Genomic DNA, 18,244 nt, shown 5'->3' on the forward strand with positions numbered 1-18,244 from the left:
AGTCCGGCTAGTTTTTCATGTGCTGACTCTATCCCTACCTCTGATGCCAGCACCTATTTCTAGCCCTTCTCCACTGCCCTTCCATTCTTTTGGCTACCTCTTTGCCTGCACATTTACAAATAAATCCATCTTACAAGACTATCTCAAGGCAGCAATAAGCCACGAGGCCCCAGACAAGAAATTTGTGTTCTGCTAAAAAAGAAAAAAAAGAAAAAAAAAAGAAAAAAGAGGTAGAGGGAAGGTGGCCCTGAGGATGAAGGAAAGGTGTCTCACACCTGTAACATACTGCTGTTTTCTCTTCACCTGGGTGCTTCTTGCTCTCCCAAGGACTTAAAAACCAAAAGATTGAGTCACGGTCATAAGGACAGTCTTGCAAGCTGAATCAAAGCCAGGCCGAGCGGTTAAGAGCACTGCAGATATTAGCGAGCGTGCGTACGCTGGCCCAGAGCCACGGCTGTTTTGAATGTGTTTACAGCTTGTCAGTCTAAGCACTTAGTTTACTAACCAGGTTGGCACGGCCTGTTGTATTCAATTACTGCAAGCCTGGGACTCACCAGCTCCAAGGATTAGACAGATTCAGCTCTTCCTGACTCTGTTTAAAGAGCTCAGGGCTTCCTGCTTGTTGTTTAAATTAACAGCAATAATTGTTTTATTGTAAATGGTGGAAGAACGCAGATTAAGAATCCTGAAACTACAACACACAAGATTTTGCAGAGCAGCTGCTGCTGGCGCAGCCCTGTAAGGGGAATCATTGCCTCAAAGTGGGCATATAAACGGCACTTTAACTCCCAGACCTCCCTTTGGTACAGCATGTGCATTTGCCACGCAGTGAACATGTTCGAGGAGAGGTTTCCCATTAGGACAGCTCACAATTTCATGGAGAAGCCGACAGCCTATGAAGGGGAAAAGCTATTCATTTCATTTTTTTATATGTAAATACCATTGAAAGCTTCTGCTAAACAGGCTGGAGGTGTCTCATTGCCTAGGTGATACTGAACAGGGCATGCTCTGTAATCAAGCCAACCCTGCTCCATGCGGGGAGTGCAGCCAACATCATTTATAACGCCAGTGCTGGTGTGCCAGCTCTGCTCAGGAGGGGCTGCACACCCAGGCAGAGCCCTGAAGCAGCAAAGAGTTAGAAAAGAAAAAGTTGCATCTGCTGGGGGTGGCAAAAGGACCGCTAAGGAAAGTGACAGTAAAAAAAAAAGAAAGAAACAAAAAAAAAACCAACCCTCCACACAGAGAGAGAAAGGAGAAGGATCTGGAAGCGCTGGAGAGGGAGGGAAGAGGACAAGCTAGCAGTAGGGCTGTTACAGAGAGGTAATCCCAGCTACTGATGTGGTTTTGGAGGTCAGCTCTCCCCCTCCCCGCTGCCCCCCGACAAATCTGCCAGGGCTTCACCTCCACAGGACAAGCCATGCACACCCCTGCTTTTCTGCAGAGGATAAAATCTAGAGGGAGCAAAATTTGCCTGTTCTGCTCCAGACACGTGCCAGGGGGAAGTGCCGTCAGCAGCTGCAAGCCCAGAAGGGCGGGCGACCCCTCTGCCCTCGGCTGGGACGCACCGCGACTGCCACAAGGAGCCAGTGAAGCGGGTGCAGAACGTCTTTGCCGACATCTTTGCCATGTAGCATGTGGCCGTGTTGTTCAATTTCCAAGACGGGTTTTCAATAAATCCGCAAGAGGCAAAGCTCTTCACACCTGCGAGCAGCCGGCTTTCTACAGGGGCGCTCCAGCTGCTGACGCTTCTGCCTTTCCGAGCCCCAGCTCTGGCTGCGTGGGCAGGACCAGTCAGTGGAGCCCTTGTCGGTCTACGTGCAGAAGCAGGGCCTCACACAGTAACTTCGGCAGCCAGGCCAGCTTCCCTCCTGCCAGGCTCTAGGGCACCCAAGTCCCCCGCCACCCTGCCAGACCCAAGCGGTGAACAGCAGAGCAGGAGGGCAACAAAGCCGCACCCTGAAGATTTTTCCTTTTTTTAATTAAAGGAGCATTTAACATCTCCAAGCATTCACAGAGGAGCAGCATTTTCACTGCTTTAGAGTGCTTACAACCCTGATAAGGAATCAAGGTCTGGAGCATGTGTCGTGAGTTAAAAGCCACACAGAGCCCTAGACATGCCCAGGACAGATGCACAAAGCCAAGATGCTAAAAAGGCACCCTCCGTGAGCAAGAGGATGGGAGGAATGATGTGAACAGGAGGCAAGCAGACAGAGATGGCAGAGATTCCCGAGGCCGTAGTTAAGAGAGCCAGCAGGGCAGCACCGCCCACAAGTCTAAATGACGCTCTGAGCTCGCCCTAGGTCACAGTTTTGAGGGAGAGCTGGAAACAGCTATCCACCAGAGACCACGATACCACTGGAGAGGCAGGCAATCAGAAGGCAAGGGACTGAGCCAAAGGAAGCAACCTGCAAGCAGGTTGAATTTACAACTACAGAGTGCCCTTATCCTGGAGCTGAAACACAGTTTCCCCTCTTTGGGGCCAAACTAGAGGAAGTGTCCTCAAGCTGCTCTGCCACAGCCCTGCTCTCAGATGGCTGGCAGGTAGTGGCAGCCTGGACTGAGGACCAGCAGTGGCTGCCAAGGCTGTGCCAACCAGCGGGCTGCACAGCAGCAAGAGGAAGAAGAGAAGTTCCACCTGGAAAGCTTTAGGTATTAGCAAACTTCCCCAAAGATGAGAGAGTTCGGAGTTAGTAGCTCAAATCTGGCACTCCCATCTCCCAGAGGGAGATGTATACCAAAACTGAGGAGATCCACTTTGTCAAAAAATTCATCTTCTGAGCACCAGAAAAGTGACCCCACCCATTTCCTGCGGGGGTGGAACTGGCCTTACCTTTCCATGGGCTGCCCCACTCCCATCTCCACCGGGCACCACACGTGTTTTAGCCTGGCTTTGCTGATGAGCAGGTCGTGAAAGGTCTTCTCACTCCCACTCTTCCCACTGCTGTAATCTCTCCCCACATGATGAGCAGTACCAATAGGACCACCACAACTGAGAAGCTTCCCAAATGCTCTCAATCTCCAGCATCCAAGCAACAAGCTACCCACTCCAAACTCCTGGCAATAACAATTCGCCTTTTGTGGTGTGTGTCACTAGCTTTGCCAAGTGCCTCAACACCCTCCTATGCCCCAGGAATACAGGGGCAAGAGGAGAACAGAGGGAGAGCTAAGTCTCCAGCTATCTTCTCCACTTTTTGCCCTAAACATAGGAGGAATACAGATACACTCTCTTTCTTCCTCCTCTAAGGGACTGAATTAATACTACCCATTACAAACATTGACACTTTCTGACGCTACCAATTCTACTGTTTGGCAACCATTTGGGTTGACATTTCCATGCCAGGTTTCCAGAATTTTTGGAGAGTTCAGTCGCAGCAATTCAGCTGTTACCAAAAGCAAGGCTGAGGAAAATTAAATCACTTCCCCAGTTAAATAAACAAACAATTTGTGCGCTAGTGGCCTGCGGGCTTGCTTCAGAGCAACAGTCAAAGTTTGGCAAAAACATCAGCTTTATGTAATGACATGCTTCAGCAGCTCAGCATGAGGTTCTGGAAGAGCCAGAAGAGGGGGTACAACCTAGCTTGCTCAATGCAAACATTCATTTAGGCATCCTTACCGCAGAAATGACAAGTCAGGGGATGCTGAGATACTCCAAACACACTCACACTGCTCATTTCATCTCTGGGTCACAGAAAAAGTTGAGGCTGGTGCACCTCTCGCCACCCTCCTTAGATAGCAACAGATGTTCAGGCAATGGACACACAGCAGGTGGAATGCGAATCCATAAAAAGTGGCTGAAGTGGTGCAGTTTGGAGGCAGACCAGCCAGCAGCTTTCAGTTTGCTTAGGCGGTGCAGGTGGAGGAATTGCAAAACAGATCCCAAGTGACAAGGATGTGGAAGAACAGCACAAACTTTATGGAAGTCAGTTGTGGTCCTCATTTCCTGGGACACAGGACGTGAGGAGCTGGGAGTCAGTCACCTCATACGCCGAGCGAACAACACGATGCCTCTCCACGAGTAGTCCGGGAGGAGGTATCCCTTCACCCTCCTTTAGAGAAAGGCACTGCTTTTCCCAACACCGAGAAGGTGTTGGCTGGGTGGACCAGGTGCAGCCCTGACGTGCCATCCAACCAAGGGTTACAACTGCTACCAGAGGACAGAACTGAGCCAAACACTTGGCAGAAAAATACAAAGCCTTGAGCAAGCCCACAAAGCAAGTCAAAGCAAAGTGCCCTCAGTGTCCAGAGAGCAACAATCCAATCTCCAGCAGGAAGGCTGGTCTCATGGATAAGGCAGATGAACATCACTTCAGAAAACTACTGTCTCTGCTACACAGCGTCTGTGCGACGTTAAGTAAATCAATTAAAACCACATTTAAAAATATTCATTGTTTGCATGCTTTTCATTTTCTGTGTGCCTGACTGGAATACCGATAACTGAGTTGCAAGTGAAATTAAAGGGGTTGTGTTTTGAACATGAAGAGAACTACATTAAGAGTCAGAACCTGGTTTTGCAGACCGTTAGGTATCTCACATTAAGCACCCAAAATGAGCAGACGCTCTAATCCTGTAAGCTGTCTGCCTTGTCTACGCGTGGTTAGCAAACATACCATCTCCCTATCTCACAGCACATCGCAGGGATAATGAAGACCTCTGCGGCATTCCGGCACTATTTGGAGCTATGATCATGCCAACAGGAAATGAGTAGTTCTGTACTCAGAGCAGTTTGAACAGCGTCCTGTAAATAAGGCACACACGTAGCACTGGAAAGAAAATACTGAATCTAGTGAGCACCATTCACCACGTACACTGAACGACGCAGCAAGCCCACGGGAAAAATAGGGCATGACTGAGTAACTGAAAATTATCAAAAAGATTCGAGACAAGGTTATAGACACAAGGCAGGGCTAGATACTGCAGTCATTTCTTAACTTCTGAATGACTTTGCAAACGTCACATTCTGTGAAAGTGATATATACACTGCACGTGTTGCGTTATTATACACGGTAACTGTTGATTTTAGTCGCTGGTCATAAAGATAATATAAAATTTTCAGAAGTAATTGCAGCCACCTAAAAAGATGCAATAGGGCAAGGAGGTTAACTATAAAAGCAAGCACACATAAACAAAAATCATTTTCTTATAATTAAGTGTAGCGAAAAAGAAAATAGAAGAGATGCACGTCCTGCTATTCCGGGCTTCTGGTCAAACATTTTATGTGCTTGGCTCAGCACAGTACATTTGGCACTTAAATTTGTTAGTGATGTCTTTTCCACTACAGCTGAAAACATAACTACAGTAACAGGTCATCTGATGACAGGAAGGTTAACTTGTTTGGTAAATACTGTAACCATACTGAAGTCAGTCTCTTCCTCCTTGAGACAGACCCTCCTTTGTGAGTGGCACTGGCATTCAGGAACTGGTTCCAGAAAGGATCAGCCAAAGCAGCTGAGGTTCAGGATCAGAAGTCCCATCTGTACTGGGACCTCTCCTTCTTATGGGAGCAATAAAACATCACTTTTCGAAGGAAGTAGCACCACCGACATAGCAGATGCACAAGTACCCGGACCCCAGAATACTTCCCACATCTCTGAACGGTGGGAAAGTATGAATATTTTGATAGTTTTCTAAAAGTATGACTACATGGCTCTTCACAGTCAGACAGCAGGCTCTCCTGCACTCCGAGCTGACCAGAAACCATCGTCTCGCAACGCTGAGCATGGCTCACTATTCCTTTGCTCTCTGCAGGACACATTAGTTCAGATACAGCGCTGCTCTAACACAGGCTGTACTACATATGGGCCTGTAGCATGGGCAAAGTATGCCTGAAGCTGCTCAGATAGGAGGCCTGGTGAGCTCCCACCACGGTGGAGAGCTGCCCTCTGGCAAACATGCTGTCTTGTAAGCAAAGGAAAGCAAGAGATCCTGGATCGACTGTGCGATACGGCATGTGGCTGAGGATTTGGATTTTATGGAATGCTAGTTTATCACCTACTGGAAAAGAAGAGTTATACAGATGGGTTCTCCCTGCCATGGAGATGAAGGTCATCTGGATTTCTGGGGGATAGATTGGCTAGACTCTGCCAGGAATGTCACAAACCCAGGGAAAGAAAAAGAAAGAAAAAGAAAAAGAAAAGAAAAAGAGAGAAAAATCCAATAAGTACAAAAAATTCAGCACAAAAACTAAACGGCAAGAATGAAATTAAGTATACAGCCAAGACACAAAGGAAAACAGTTTTCAATTGCCAATACTAAATGTTTGGGTAATAAACAACAGATATGGGAATTGTTTGTTTTAATTGTAAAACAGTCTCCTTGATACTACTGCATCCTTGTGGAAGATGGACATTATAAGATTATTTCAAATCAATGCTCTCCTAGAAGGACTGGAGAGCCAAAGAGAAGGGAGCAGCCATTTACGGTTTAAAAAAAAAAAAGGGGTGGGAGGAAGAGCCTTATGAAGCAATATTGAAACAAATCAAGAACAAGATGGGACACTGGCAGTGTCTCTTCCAGGCCAGTCACACAGACACTATGACAACTACTTCTTCGAAGATGATTTTCAGTCATATGTAGTCATGCAACATTTTTCCTTCATGCTGAGACATACATCCTAGAAATCTCAAGCCAGTATTAAAACGCTCTTGAAGCTTTAAAGATTATATGACCACTTCTTCATTCAAAAACCCCTTGCATATTACAAGAATTCTCATCTTGAGAGATAAAGAAGCATCTCAGAATCAGAACGTTAAAGCACAAGCAACTGACCAGATCCTACACGTTATATTCAATTAAAATAAGCAAACATCAACAATCCATGTACTTGATAATGCTTTAAGAGATCCTAACAATGCATTTTTGTAAATGAGAAAGGAGGAGCAAGAACCCTCTCTCATGTAGGCCTCTTAATCCAACATTCATCCTGAAAAAGGTAAGGAGACATGATGTGGCACTTAACTGATAAAAAGTGATAAGAGGATGTACATAATGAATGCTAAATAGCATGGTTTGTGGAGCTTGTCAAACTCTTGAAATCATTTTGATGTAAGATGAATAAAGCTGTTTGATAAAGGCGATGGTGTTGATTTATATGTACTCTGCTATCTGTAAAATATCCATCATCTTCTCCCATGACACCTTGATTAATAAGGTGGAACAATACAAAGTCAACATATACATTAGATCACTTATATGATAAATTTCCAACTGTTATTTATAATATGGCAATTCAAGGTTGGGTGGCTATACTTTTAGAAACACAATATGAAGGAAATGACAGTTGTCCTTGTGCTATTAAGCATTTTTATGAATGACTTTGAAAAAAGAGAAGTTTGCAGGTGACAAAGATATGCAGGGAAACAGCAATTTGGAATTGAAGAGCTCTACAATCTTGAAAGCAAAAGGCTAAAGAAGCGAAACAAGGGCTGAAAGGCAAACACATATATTCAAACTAGAAACAGGACATTTTTGACTGTGAAGACAGCAGAATCAATAGATTTATTTACCAAGGAAAGTGACAGACTCTCTACCAAGACCATAAAAATCAAAAATAGATGTTTTCCTTAAGTTTCATGCTATAGCAAAACTCCCGAACCTGATAATGCAGTGTAGCCTGAAAATCCACACCAATCCACAGGTCAGGCTAGGTGGTTTCTGCTGAGCTTTTCATGTGCCACAGCTGATTAGATAGATAGATAGTTGATGGCTACTTCTCATAAGGAATTTTACTATTCATTTCCTACACAAAGTCATAATATTTCAGAGCTGGCAGTTTTAATTCCTCTTATTCCCTCTCCAGAGGGCAAAAAACTGATCTTATATTCTACATGCTTTATCAAAATCTCTTAACTTACCTGAAAACAACTCATTTTCCTTGTGAAAGGCAATGACAAAACACATGTACAGATGCAAACGTTGAACACACCCCCTAAATACATTTATAATGTAGGAAGTTTTGCCCCATAGTGTCTTTTTCAAAACACCTGGTATTTAGAGGCCCTCTCAGCAGCAATTATTCACCAATTCTCTTCAATTAAATTCACATCAAAGAGGGTGAAAAACTTAAGTCTTGAAAATATACACACAACGCTCATCTCTGAAGTTTGGGCTTAACATCAGCGAGAAGCCTCAACTTAACTTTAAATACACCGTATCTATCAGGCCCCACGATACTGCACCAGGTGGTCTATCCTACCATGCTAGTAGTCCCAGTCTTTGCTCCTTGCTGCAACAGCCTCCCCCTCACAATCCTCCAACGCTCTTCTGACTCCAAAAAAGGCAGGGAAAGGACTCACTGATTTTGTAGATTCCAGAGACCCTGAAGATAGGGTGTCTCTGCTGCCCCGGCTCTTGGAACTGAGATGGGGTGAGGATGATGGCGAGTCATCAATATAGGGCATCATGTCATGATGGCGCCTCTGTTCTTCAGCTCGATCTGCATCATACGCATAGCTAGGTGGTGTACCGCTGAATGAAGCATCTGTAAAACACAGGAGAAAAGTCTGGTTAGAGGCAAACTGGACAGGAGACAGGCTGGTCAACCAAGACCACTGTCTGCCTCCCAGCTATTATGCTTACTTATCAGTAAATCCAGAGTCAGTGATAGTTAAATATAGATCAAGTGGAGGCGTAAATTTAATTAAACTCACGTTGTCACTAAGCACACTCACTTCACTCATTATAAGTTCTAAAAAATAAAGTCCTTTCTAATATCTAACATCGGTGCTCATTTAATTTCAGCTCTTCCTCCTAGATTTTGCCTCAAAAGCATCAGAATAAATCCTTTTGCAGGCTCCACAGAGGTTCTGCTGTCTGGGTTTAGGAATGACACTGTTTAGGGTAATAGACCCTGTTTTTTGTGTGCAACCAGCACAGGTGACGCCTCTGCAATTTAGCAATCACAGATGATACATAGCTCAGGAGAAAAATACAAATCCTTTCAGATCTCTCAGGAACAAGAGCACTAGGAAAGAAAGGTCTTATATGTCAGGCCTGCTGCCAAAAATAAAATCCTAAGAGGCCCTACATTGGCTGTCCTTAAACAAACACCTCCCCCCAAACAGGAAAAAAAAGGGGATGGTTGCATGAAAAGTCAAATTAGCCATTATTGCATTAGATGTCAAAGAACTTCTGCAGAAAAGATTAGTAGTAAAATTGGTATCTTTTCTAGCGGAAAGCTGGATACAGAAGCTGTTCCTGCAAAAACGGTGTTGAGGACTCGCTGAACAGCTCCCTCTACCATGAATTAAAGGTCTTGGACCTTTCTGCACGTACAAACATACACATAGGACCAAACTTTGCCTTCTGCACAGTGGCACTGCAACACGTACATCTTCCCTGCAGGAAGCTGGAGGCAACCTTACGCACGGGTTACACGGGCCTGTGGCTGATCCTTTGCATGTGAAGCACTTTCACCTATCTGTCAGTGCCCAGAAGCAGTCCTGTGCATACAGTAATATCCATACATGGTCCGCTGAACACAAATGGGAAAGTTTTTCCTCCTCTTTCAGTTACAAGACACAAAATGTCACTCTTCTCCCTTCCACAAAGATAGTTCAGAAGACAATTCAAAACCAAAACACAACCATGGGGAGATCAGCTACATCAGCTTTTACAGTGGCAAGGGAGCATTACGGAAAACAAAGTCGCAAAAAGGAAGCAATTTTTCTTCTGAAAAGTATAAAATTTTGCATTAAATTCACACTGGAACACAAATGGAACCAAATTTTACTTGTTTTCACAAATATCCAGGTTCTGTGAAAGTAACAGGTAGCAGCTGCCAAGCATACTAATAATGCTGTTATACATCGCTAAGGCAGAGTGGAGGAGTAACATTTTAAAGCCCACTTTCCTCCCTCACAGTAAACTCAGTTACAGCATGACTCATTCCAGCAAAGGATGTGAACTTTGTGTGAAACAGAATAAAACTTGATCCATGTGGCTTATTCAGGAGGCAGAGCTGGTCTAGGGAATTTATGCAAACAATATACTGAAAACCCAACAATAAAGTCACTGTAGAGCTGAGCCTCTGTCCTGATTTGTACCAAATACCACCCAGCCAAAAAAACAGCTGTATATGAGACCTTTAGGCTGCTGAAGGCCCGTGGCAATATTATTTTAACAAGCTCAACAAGTTTTATGCCACCCACCCCCTCGTGGTATTACCCTGTGCTCAAGCTCTCAGAGTTCCTCAAACGACTTATTTATTAGATCATGCAAGACGACAGGAATGGAAAATAAAAGTTGGCACGTGTTCTTTGGAAGGGACCTTCCATCTAGATGGTAGAGGCTTTCCAGAGCTCCCCAAGTGTTCGGAATACACCCCAAACTGATTTGGTTAATGGAGGCTTGAAAGTGAGTTGCTGAAATAAAGATGCTCAGTCACAAACAGATTTTTAGAAACCCTGAAGTTGGATTATACCTGCATACCTGAAGGCCAACCAAATCTCACGCTGGGGTTTAAGGACTCTTTGGCTGAAAGAATGCTAAAGAGAAGACAGCTTAACCCCAGCCTTCCACTATCCAAACAGGCACGAAAACTGTGGAAAGAAAAATAAAAACAATCTCCTCCACACAGAAGATGGCTGGCCTTCCCTTTGGTCACAGGGAACTTCTAGGAACCATTTTGATTCCAGAAACCAGAATTAAAATAGAAAGAAGGAAGGGTGTCTCCTTCCATTTCTGCACATTGGTGCCACACGTAAAAACAAACAAGCAAAAACCACACCGCACTAACACCTTCATTGGAGGAATGTGGTGATCTGCTTTTCCTTGGAACTATCCCTTGTGCAGCTTTCTAAGCCAAGAAGTTACCTGTATTATCCAGGGAGGAATATCAGTACCAGGTTCTTCTGTCAGCTTCACGCCTTTGAGTGGGAAGAGTTCTTTTCCCTTCAGAAGTTTCTTTAAACTACTTCTATTCAAAACAGTTTTTCCCAGCACACGTACAGAAACAAGACCTTATTGCTGTGCAGAAACGAAGACAGGAATATTTCTTTCACTCCTAATGCTCACCCTTGCTGATTTTATAGTTTGCTCCATTTCTGTAAATGGAAGAGTGAAGTCAGTCTGAATTATATTAGCAGAAAGACTTTTAGTGAATCACAGTATTTTTTCTTTCCACACCTTCTTCTGCTAAGAAGCAGCCTTTGTACTGCTAACTTTCATAACGTACACTGTCTCCTACTACACAGAGAGACCTTAAACTTAAACTGAAGGAGAGGGAAGGTGCAGAACTTGGGCTCAGGAGAGGAGGTTTATTCCTAGCTTTGCAGCAAGATCCAGCTTGCCCTTGAATCCCTCACTCTGCCTCCCCATCCATAAAAACAAAGATAATGCATCTCAACAAGGAGGGAAGAGTGTCAATCTATCAGTGTCACTGACTGCCATGAGATCTGCACATGCAAACCTTATTTCTGTATCCTCCAGGGATCCTTCACATATTAAAAAGCTTAGAAGGAGTTATAATACCTCTTATTTCTATTATTGCTGGAAACAGCACTGAAATCTACCTATGGTGATTTTTATCATCTCCAGGGCAGAAGGACCTTCTGGCTTTTATTCCACCATTTATTCCAACAGAAGCAAAATATTCCTGTAGCCAGACACACTACCCAAGTCCTAACACTGATAAGAGAAGTAGACTTGTATCTCTGTGATTAGAAGACCACTGTTGCTAGGGAAACTAGGCTATTCAGGTCTCCTAAAACCAGTCTAGCACAATGCTGCACAGGCTGTTCAGCTCTGGAGTGCTCCACCTGGGAGCAAAAAAGACTAGAGCAGAGACGAGAGCCAGCAGCTCAGCAGATACCTCCAGCTGCTCTGGGTGCTGCTGTTGCAGATAGCAAATGGAGACAGTGGCTAAGCCCAGGTGAGAGAGCTTGGTTTCTCGGCTGGTGTCTGAGCATTAAGAGGGCCATCACTCTCCTTTTAGAGCCAGCCAGTAACCCAACCCTAACCAAATCATCAAACCCTCTTGTGATGGGAAAAAGCTAAGGAAAGAAGAAACACAGGGACAACAGACAACTGATGACAGGGGACACCTAACACAAAAGGGAAGGGGTATGAGGATGATGGGCTCAAACACATTGTTCTGAGAGGGCATCAGAAGGAGATACCGAGCAGACTACCCCACCTGAGCCTTCTGCTCCCAGAAGGTGTCCATGGAGCTGGTGGATGCCACTCTGTGGGCTCTGCTCAGAGACATGACGGGAACAAAAAAAAAGAAAAACATAACAAGATCTCAGATGGGGTGCAAAGCACCCTGGCTTCGAGCACAGGGACCTGACTTAGCGATGTATCTATGGTCCCTAGAGAGGTTTGGCTCACACAGTTTGTCCTCTGATTGCCAGGTGCCACTGTCCATCTTGCTCAGCTCGCTGTGTCCATGTCACAGAAGCCAGGGAGGAGAGAGGGGAGTGGAGGGGTCTCTAGCCTCCCTAACAAGTCCTCACCAGTCTGCAGAAGGGCAACAGATCTTAGGGCTTCTCTTGCCTCACCAGCAGGGCCCCCTTCTCCTCCTCTTTGGGCAGCTTGTAAAAGATCCCATCCCACAGAGGAGCACAGCAGCCATGACACACAGAAACAAGTCCTCTCGGCATCTCAGAGTAGCCTTTTCCACCACTGGCCCTTCTGACATTCCCTTACAGTGCCCCTCCCCTGCACCAGCACTGTCTCCTTCCTTGCACCCATCCACACACGCAAGGAGCTAGGAACACCTTGGGGCTACAAAGGCTCTTCATCAGTTCACCCATATTGCTAAAAGGGCTCAGGCCTTTACTTCCATCATTTGGTTCTGGATGGCACTGGCCTCCCTTTGCACCTGGTTTAATGATTCAGTCCCATCATCCCCCTTCTCAGTTGCTGCTTCCACCCTCTTACTCCCTTTCTCATGTCTGCCCCTTTTCCTTCTAGCAAACTCATCATTCCTTTTTTCTATCTCCCTCTTCTTCTCCTCTTCCAGTCTCTCCTGCTCCCCCCGCTCACTGCCTCAAATTCCATCTGGGCAGGGGCAAAGCAGGAGTATAACGAATCTACAAGGAGCTACAAACACTCTCGCACTCAGTGATTGCACAGCAACACTATTCCCTTGTCCTTCTATTGCCTATACCCCTCCTGCTATGTGCCACATTCGTTCCTTGGGACTACGAGGCCAAGGCAAAGATCTACCTTGCAAGCAGGAAGGGAAAAAGAAATTAACTTCTAATAAAAAGAAAGATTAACTGTATCTAATCCAAGGCCACACAGTGGTTCAAATGCACGTGTCAAACTTCCACAGCATCACAACATCCACAGCTGTTTGAGAGGCTTAACAGCAGCCTGCAAAGAAGCTTCCAACCTAGCTGTGCTCTGGCTAATCCAGCTAAAAGAGCTGCGAAGCCACACTAGTATAGACCTGCTTGCCTAAGTAAATACCCAGAAACCTGGAGGGAGGGTTTTATACCTCATGCCAAAGCCCCACATCAGTGTGGCTTCATCATAACTGGTACCAAGGCTAGCACAAGTTTGTAATGCCTATACATGTTGCAAAATCATCTGCCAGCTGCAGAGCAGAAGAGAGCTAAGGCTCGGACTGCATTTCTATGCCAGGAAATGTCTGAGGCCACAGTTAGACAATGCATTGTCTTGGCAGCAACAGTGGTTTCCACCACAAAGCCATAAACCACTGCACGGCCATCTCCCCCTTATGCCTCAGTTATGCAGCCCCACAGATGGCTACGGTCCAGAAAAGGAACTCAGCCAGCTCAACAAAAAATATTTTTGAGGTTTCTGTTCTAAGCTAGATCAGCTCTCTGCTCTCATCTAGCTCATGGCACAGAAATCCAAACTGAAAGGATATACACATGGCAGCATGGCAGGGGTGGGTACACTTAAAGCTTGTATTGCAGCTGAGGACAGTGTACCAGCAAAGCACAGCTAGAGTTTCCTTTGGGTTGAACCTTAGTCAAATTCTGGGATTTAGAAATGGTTGGTTTGGGGAAAAGTTACCAAAATGCTACACTTCTCTCCCTCCCCCCACCTTTTTCAGTAACCTGTATGTTACTAGTGTGCTCTCCCTACCTTGACACAGGCTTTTACACGCAATTGCTTGCTTGGTGATAAACAATATAGAATCATGTCATCTTTTTTCCTAGTGCAAGACAGGCAGCTTGGATAGGGATCAGGGATTCGGGCCCAATGCTGAGCACATGTAGAAGTACTTTGGTGTGGATGGGCTGTGAATGCAGCTGCCCAGGGAATTGAGCAGCACTTTCTAAAGAATTAAAAAAAAAAAAAAAAAAAAGAGAGAGAGAGAAACTATGGAAACTAAGCATCTTGCTTATTTTCCTTAATACTTTCCAAGTCTTCCTCTTCAAAGCCAGGAAATAGTGCACTCAATATTTGGAAACTTTGCCCAAAACTGGGATCCACGAATGATAGTTATACTGTCTACCTGTATCAGGAGTGTGTCTTAGAGCCAAGGTCACACACCAAAGGGAAAAAAAATAGATATGTTTGCCATGTCAAATCCCAATGGCTTTATTCTGCTCAGATCAGTGAAGAAAAAGCTCCAATGAAACACTAAACAGATTCAAAACAACTCTTCTTCAAACTCTGTTATCTTTTCTCTACATAAGACAGTACAACAGCATGCAAAGGAAACATTTTGTGAAATTTAAAGCCCCTCACTCAAATACAATCATTTAGCAACAAAAATCCTATTAGTTTGCAAATCCATTCGTTGGTATTGGATGAGCATGAAAACAGAGAGGATAGAAGTAAAAAAAGCTAGCTCCAAATCTGCCTGTGGCCTCAAACGCTCTCTCTCTATTATGCCCAAGGGAATCCAGCTTCCAGTGCTGCGAGACTTCCTGCAAGGCATCCCATCATGCGCTATAGAAGGAAAACGTCCACTTAGGATGGTCTTGCTTGCTACGGCTGAACAATCTGTTTGGGAGCACGGGTTGCAGAGGTGGTATTGCAGTCAGATACATACCAGCACACCCACAGGAAACACCCATCAACACAAAAGCGAGGCCGAGTTAAACGAGCAGTTTCATACAAAGGAGCTAAGTTGTAGCTCCCCATCTGCAGGCAGACATGAAATGGGCTCCAAAAGTGTGGTGTGTTGACAACGTGCAATGAAATACTCTCCAGGGACTAGGATGAAAAGGGAACAGTGGAAGTTCCCCAGGAAGAGAGTTTTCTAGATACATAACTGAACACTGGAAAGACAACTTCAGCTTACACCACAACCAAGAGGTTCTGCATATCCAAAACTTCAGCAGATTTTTGTGAAATGACCATGTTCCCTTCAGGTTTGTGTCCCCCCTCTCCCATTGAAATAGGCCATCTTTCTGTAGTTTTGTTAAGTGGCTGCAGAAACAAGTATCTGTCACATGTAAAAATTTTACTCCGTGTCTCAGGAAAGGGAGAGAAATTCCATTTTATTTTTGAAATGGAGGAAGGAGAAAGCAATGCATCTTACATATGGAAGCAGCAAAGGACAGCTGGTGGTTCTCTCCTCACCCTCCTTGTACCAAGGGATCTCAGGCCACGGACTTTAACCAGCCCCCAAGAATCTGTCTCTACCACAGATGAGCTTTATCCTTGTAGCAGACAGTGACTTTAAGTCTTTAGGAGACGAATTGTTAATTGCAGTCCATGTTTAATCTTTTAGGTGTGTCAAACCCAGGTCATTAAACATCTAAAAAAAGATGACCAGAGATCTTTAATCTGCCCATATATTCTACAGAGAGTTCACACAGACACTAGAGGACAGGTCTGATGTGTTTGTAGCAGTCTGCTACTGAGACACGCTGTTGCATTTTGCACTGATTGGCACTTCCTGGGAACAGGAGATTAAACATCCACGCGATTTAATACCCACACAGACTGAGGTTCTGTAATCCAGCCAAGAGACAAAAGCTTGGACTACTGAGACCATCCTCCACCTCAGGGCAGCCTAAAGGCATCCTCACGTAGGACAGAACGAACTGCTCGCTGCAGCTATGGAGAGAGAGGTTAGCATGAGAGAAAAACCCAGGAAGCTGACCTGATCATCCAGGAGCCCATCTTTCACTAGACAAGACTGTGCTGTAGCACGCAAATCCCAAAGACTTCCCTTCTGCCAGCCAGCGCCATTTCCATGTTACTCATCTTTATCTCAGACAACTCTGGCTCAGCAACCATGGAGTGCTACGTGTTAAGGAGGGCAGATGAAGCTGTCGTCCACACATTACGTTCAGGCAGGCTTTGACACTAGCGAATGCCATCGAGGTCAGCAAGGGAAGAGCAGCAGAGGTGTAAATCCCCATCTAAGACATCTGACACTCGGAGCAGTCTTAAGCAAACTGAAGTGGCAGGAGGGCAGCGCACTCGTTTCATGCCACAAACGAGATAAAGGAACCCATCTGATGATAACAGTTGTGATTAGGAGGAAAACAGGTCACACGCTTTGAAGATGCAGCCTTTCAAACGCAGGGTATTCCCACAGCAATCTGTATATTCCAGGATACACCACAAGCATGGTGCAAGCAACAAACCCCGCAAAAGAAAGAGCTACCCATAGTTATTGCAGAATGCAAGACCTGAACCTCTCCCCGTGACAGCTGACGATGCCTACGTCCTACTGGCTGCTGCCTGCCCTCCAAGGCACTTAACGAGGTTTAATCACCACTTAGAGCCCTTCACGAGTGAGCACATACATGCAGGAATGAGCAATGTTCCCAGCACGACTGGCTGCACATATGCTGCCAACAGGCAAAGACAGAGAAACCCTGGTCAGATCCATATTAGGTAGGCGCCATCCATTCAACGAAAACTGGGAGAATACTTGACTCGAAGGGCAGGGCTGGGACCAAAACAGCGAAATTCCTGTTGTCTTTTTTCTTTCCTTACTGTTTTTCCTAGCCATGTTTGAAGACTGTCTTTCTAACATACAGACAAGAGTTTACCACCACACATGGCACCATGTGCCACACCTTAACATGGATGAGTATCTCAGACTCCTGCCTCAGAGAGGACAGAAGGTGAATCTGTTTCCCTCCAGGCTCTATGTCTTTGGGCTCCTCCCCTGTTCTACATTTTCGACATCCTTCCCAGGCAGGCTGGAAACATTTCCATGTTCGGTTCACCTTGGCAGCCAGGCCACTGGATGTTCTTGGCAAAGCAAGTCCCAGAGCAAACTGGAACTTCTCTCCAGTTTTCTTTTCCATTCCCTGCTCATGACTGCATACCAAGGTTCGCTGCTTTAATTCACTGCAAGTCTAACAGGCAGAAAGCAAATCTGAGGCCTAGTCATTCAGAATTAAAGTCTTTTTTTGTTAGGAAAATACATGGTCAGGCAGACACATCCACAAGCACATACTGTTTTGCACCAAAGGCACCAGGAGCTTGAGCACTGACTGCATCAGAGGTGCAAGCTGACTGCAATGGAGAAACAAAACGTTTCCATTAAGAACTAAGGTTAAAAACCACCACTCCCCCTCAACGTACACAGCCACGGGGAGACCAGAGAAGCCAGGCTACATTGCATCAGAAGCGGGGGCAGCACTAGGAGAGAGGGAGCTTTAGGGTCCAGCCAGCCGCCAGTTGCTCCATGGGCTCCTGTCCGTGTCTCCCCTGCTGTCCCACAGCAGAACTGCTTGAGGGAGAGCAGTGAACCACAGAAGGAGCCGGCCAGGCTAAAAATAACTGGGGAGGAGCCCTATTTTATAAGCCAGAGCAGCTCCCTCGTCCAGCTTGCTGATCACCACCACACAACGCACCAGCATAAATGAGCACAGAGGTGGGATGGAGCAACTGCGCCGGTTCGAGTCAGCACTGCTGCTGTGCTCAGACTATGGCCTTGGTTTCCCTTCTAAAAATAAACCCAGTAGCAAAGCCTGAAGGAAACTGCACCTACTGACTGCACCGGGGGGCTGCTTGTCTCATACCTGGTGTGGCTTTATCATTCGTCAGGTCAAGGGACGACAGGCCCCACAATAATCAGCACGCTGCTCACTGCTCTGCTCTTTGCAGTTTTTCTACAGTTTTGCAGCCACTTCAAACAACATTTGGCAGGAGGAAACTCTAGAGAAGTAGAGGGGATTAGAAAACTAGTAGAAACAAAAGGGACCAATTGCTAACAAAAGGACACAATGTATATATTCCTTTTCCTGTATTTAACCAGAGCAGACCAAAAGTGCTGCCCCGCAGGGAGCAAAGGGGGAGGAAAGGCTTGTGGCAACCAGGGTTTAACTGAACCGGCAGGTTTGTGCAGAGGGAA

At 45.5% G+C, this 18,244-nt stretch overlaps 1 protein-coding gene across 2 annotated transcripts in view; it reads right to left on the reverse strand.

Annotated features, from left to right (window-relative positions):
- Positions 1 to 18,244, reverse strand: part of BCR (BCR activator of RhoGEF and GTPase) — a 109,311-nt gene that overhangs the window by 49,774 nt on the left and 41,293 nt on the right. For both annotated transcript variants that reach the window (XM_026119087.2, XM_064522223.1), the window contains exon 2: positions 8,292 to 8,476. In XM_026119087.2, coding sequence (XP_025974872.1) covers positions 8,292 to 8,476 — 185 coding nt within the window. The remainder of the gene's footprint in view (positions 1 to 8,291; positions 8,477 to 18,244) is intronic.

The sequence above is a fragment of the Dromaius novaehollandiae genome, chromosome 17 (assembly GCF_036370855.1).
Source record: "Dromaius novaehollandiae isolate bDroNov1 chromosome 17, bDroNov1.hap1, whole genome shotgun sequence".
Lineage (NCBI taxonomy): Eukaryota > Metazoa > Chordata > Aves > Casuariiformes > Dromaiidae > Dromaius > Dromaius novaehollandiae.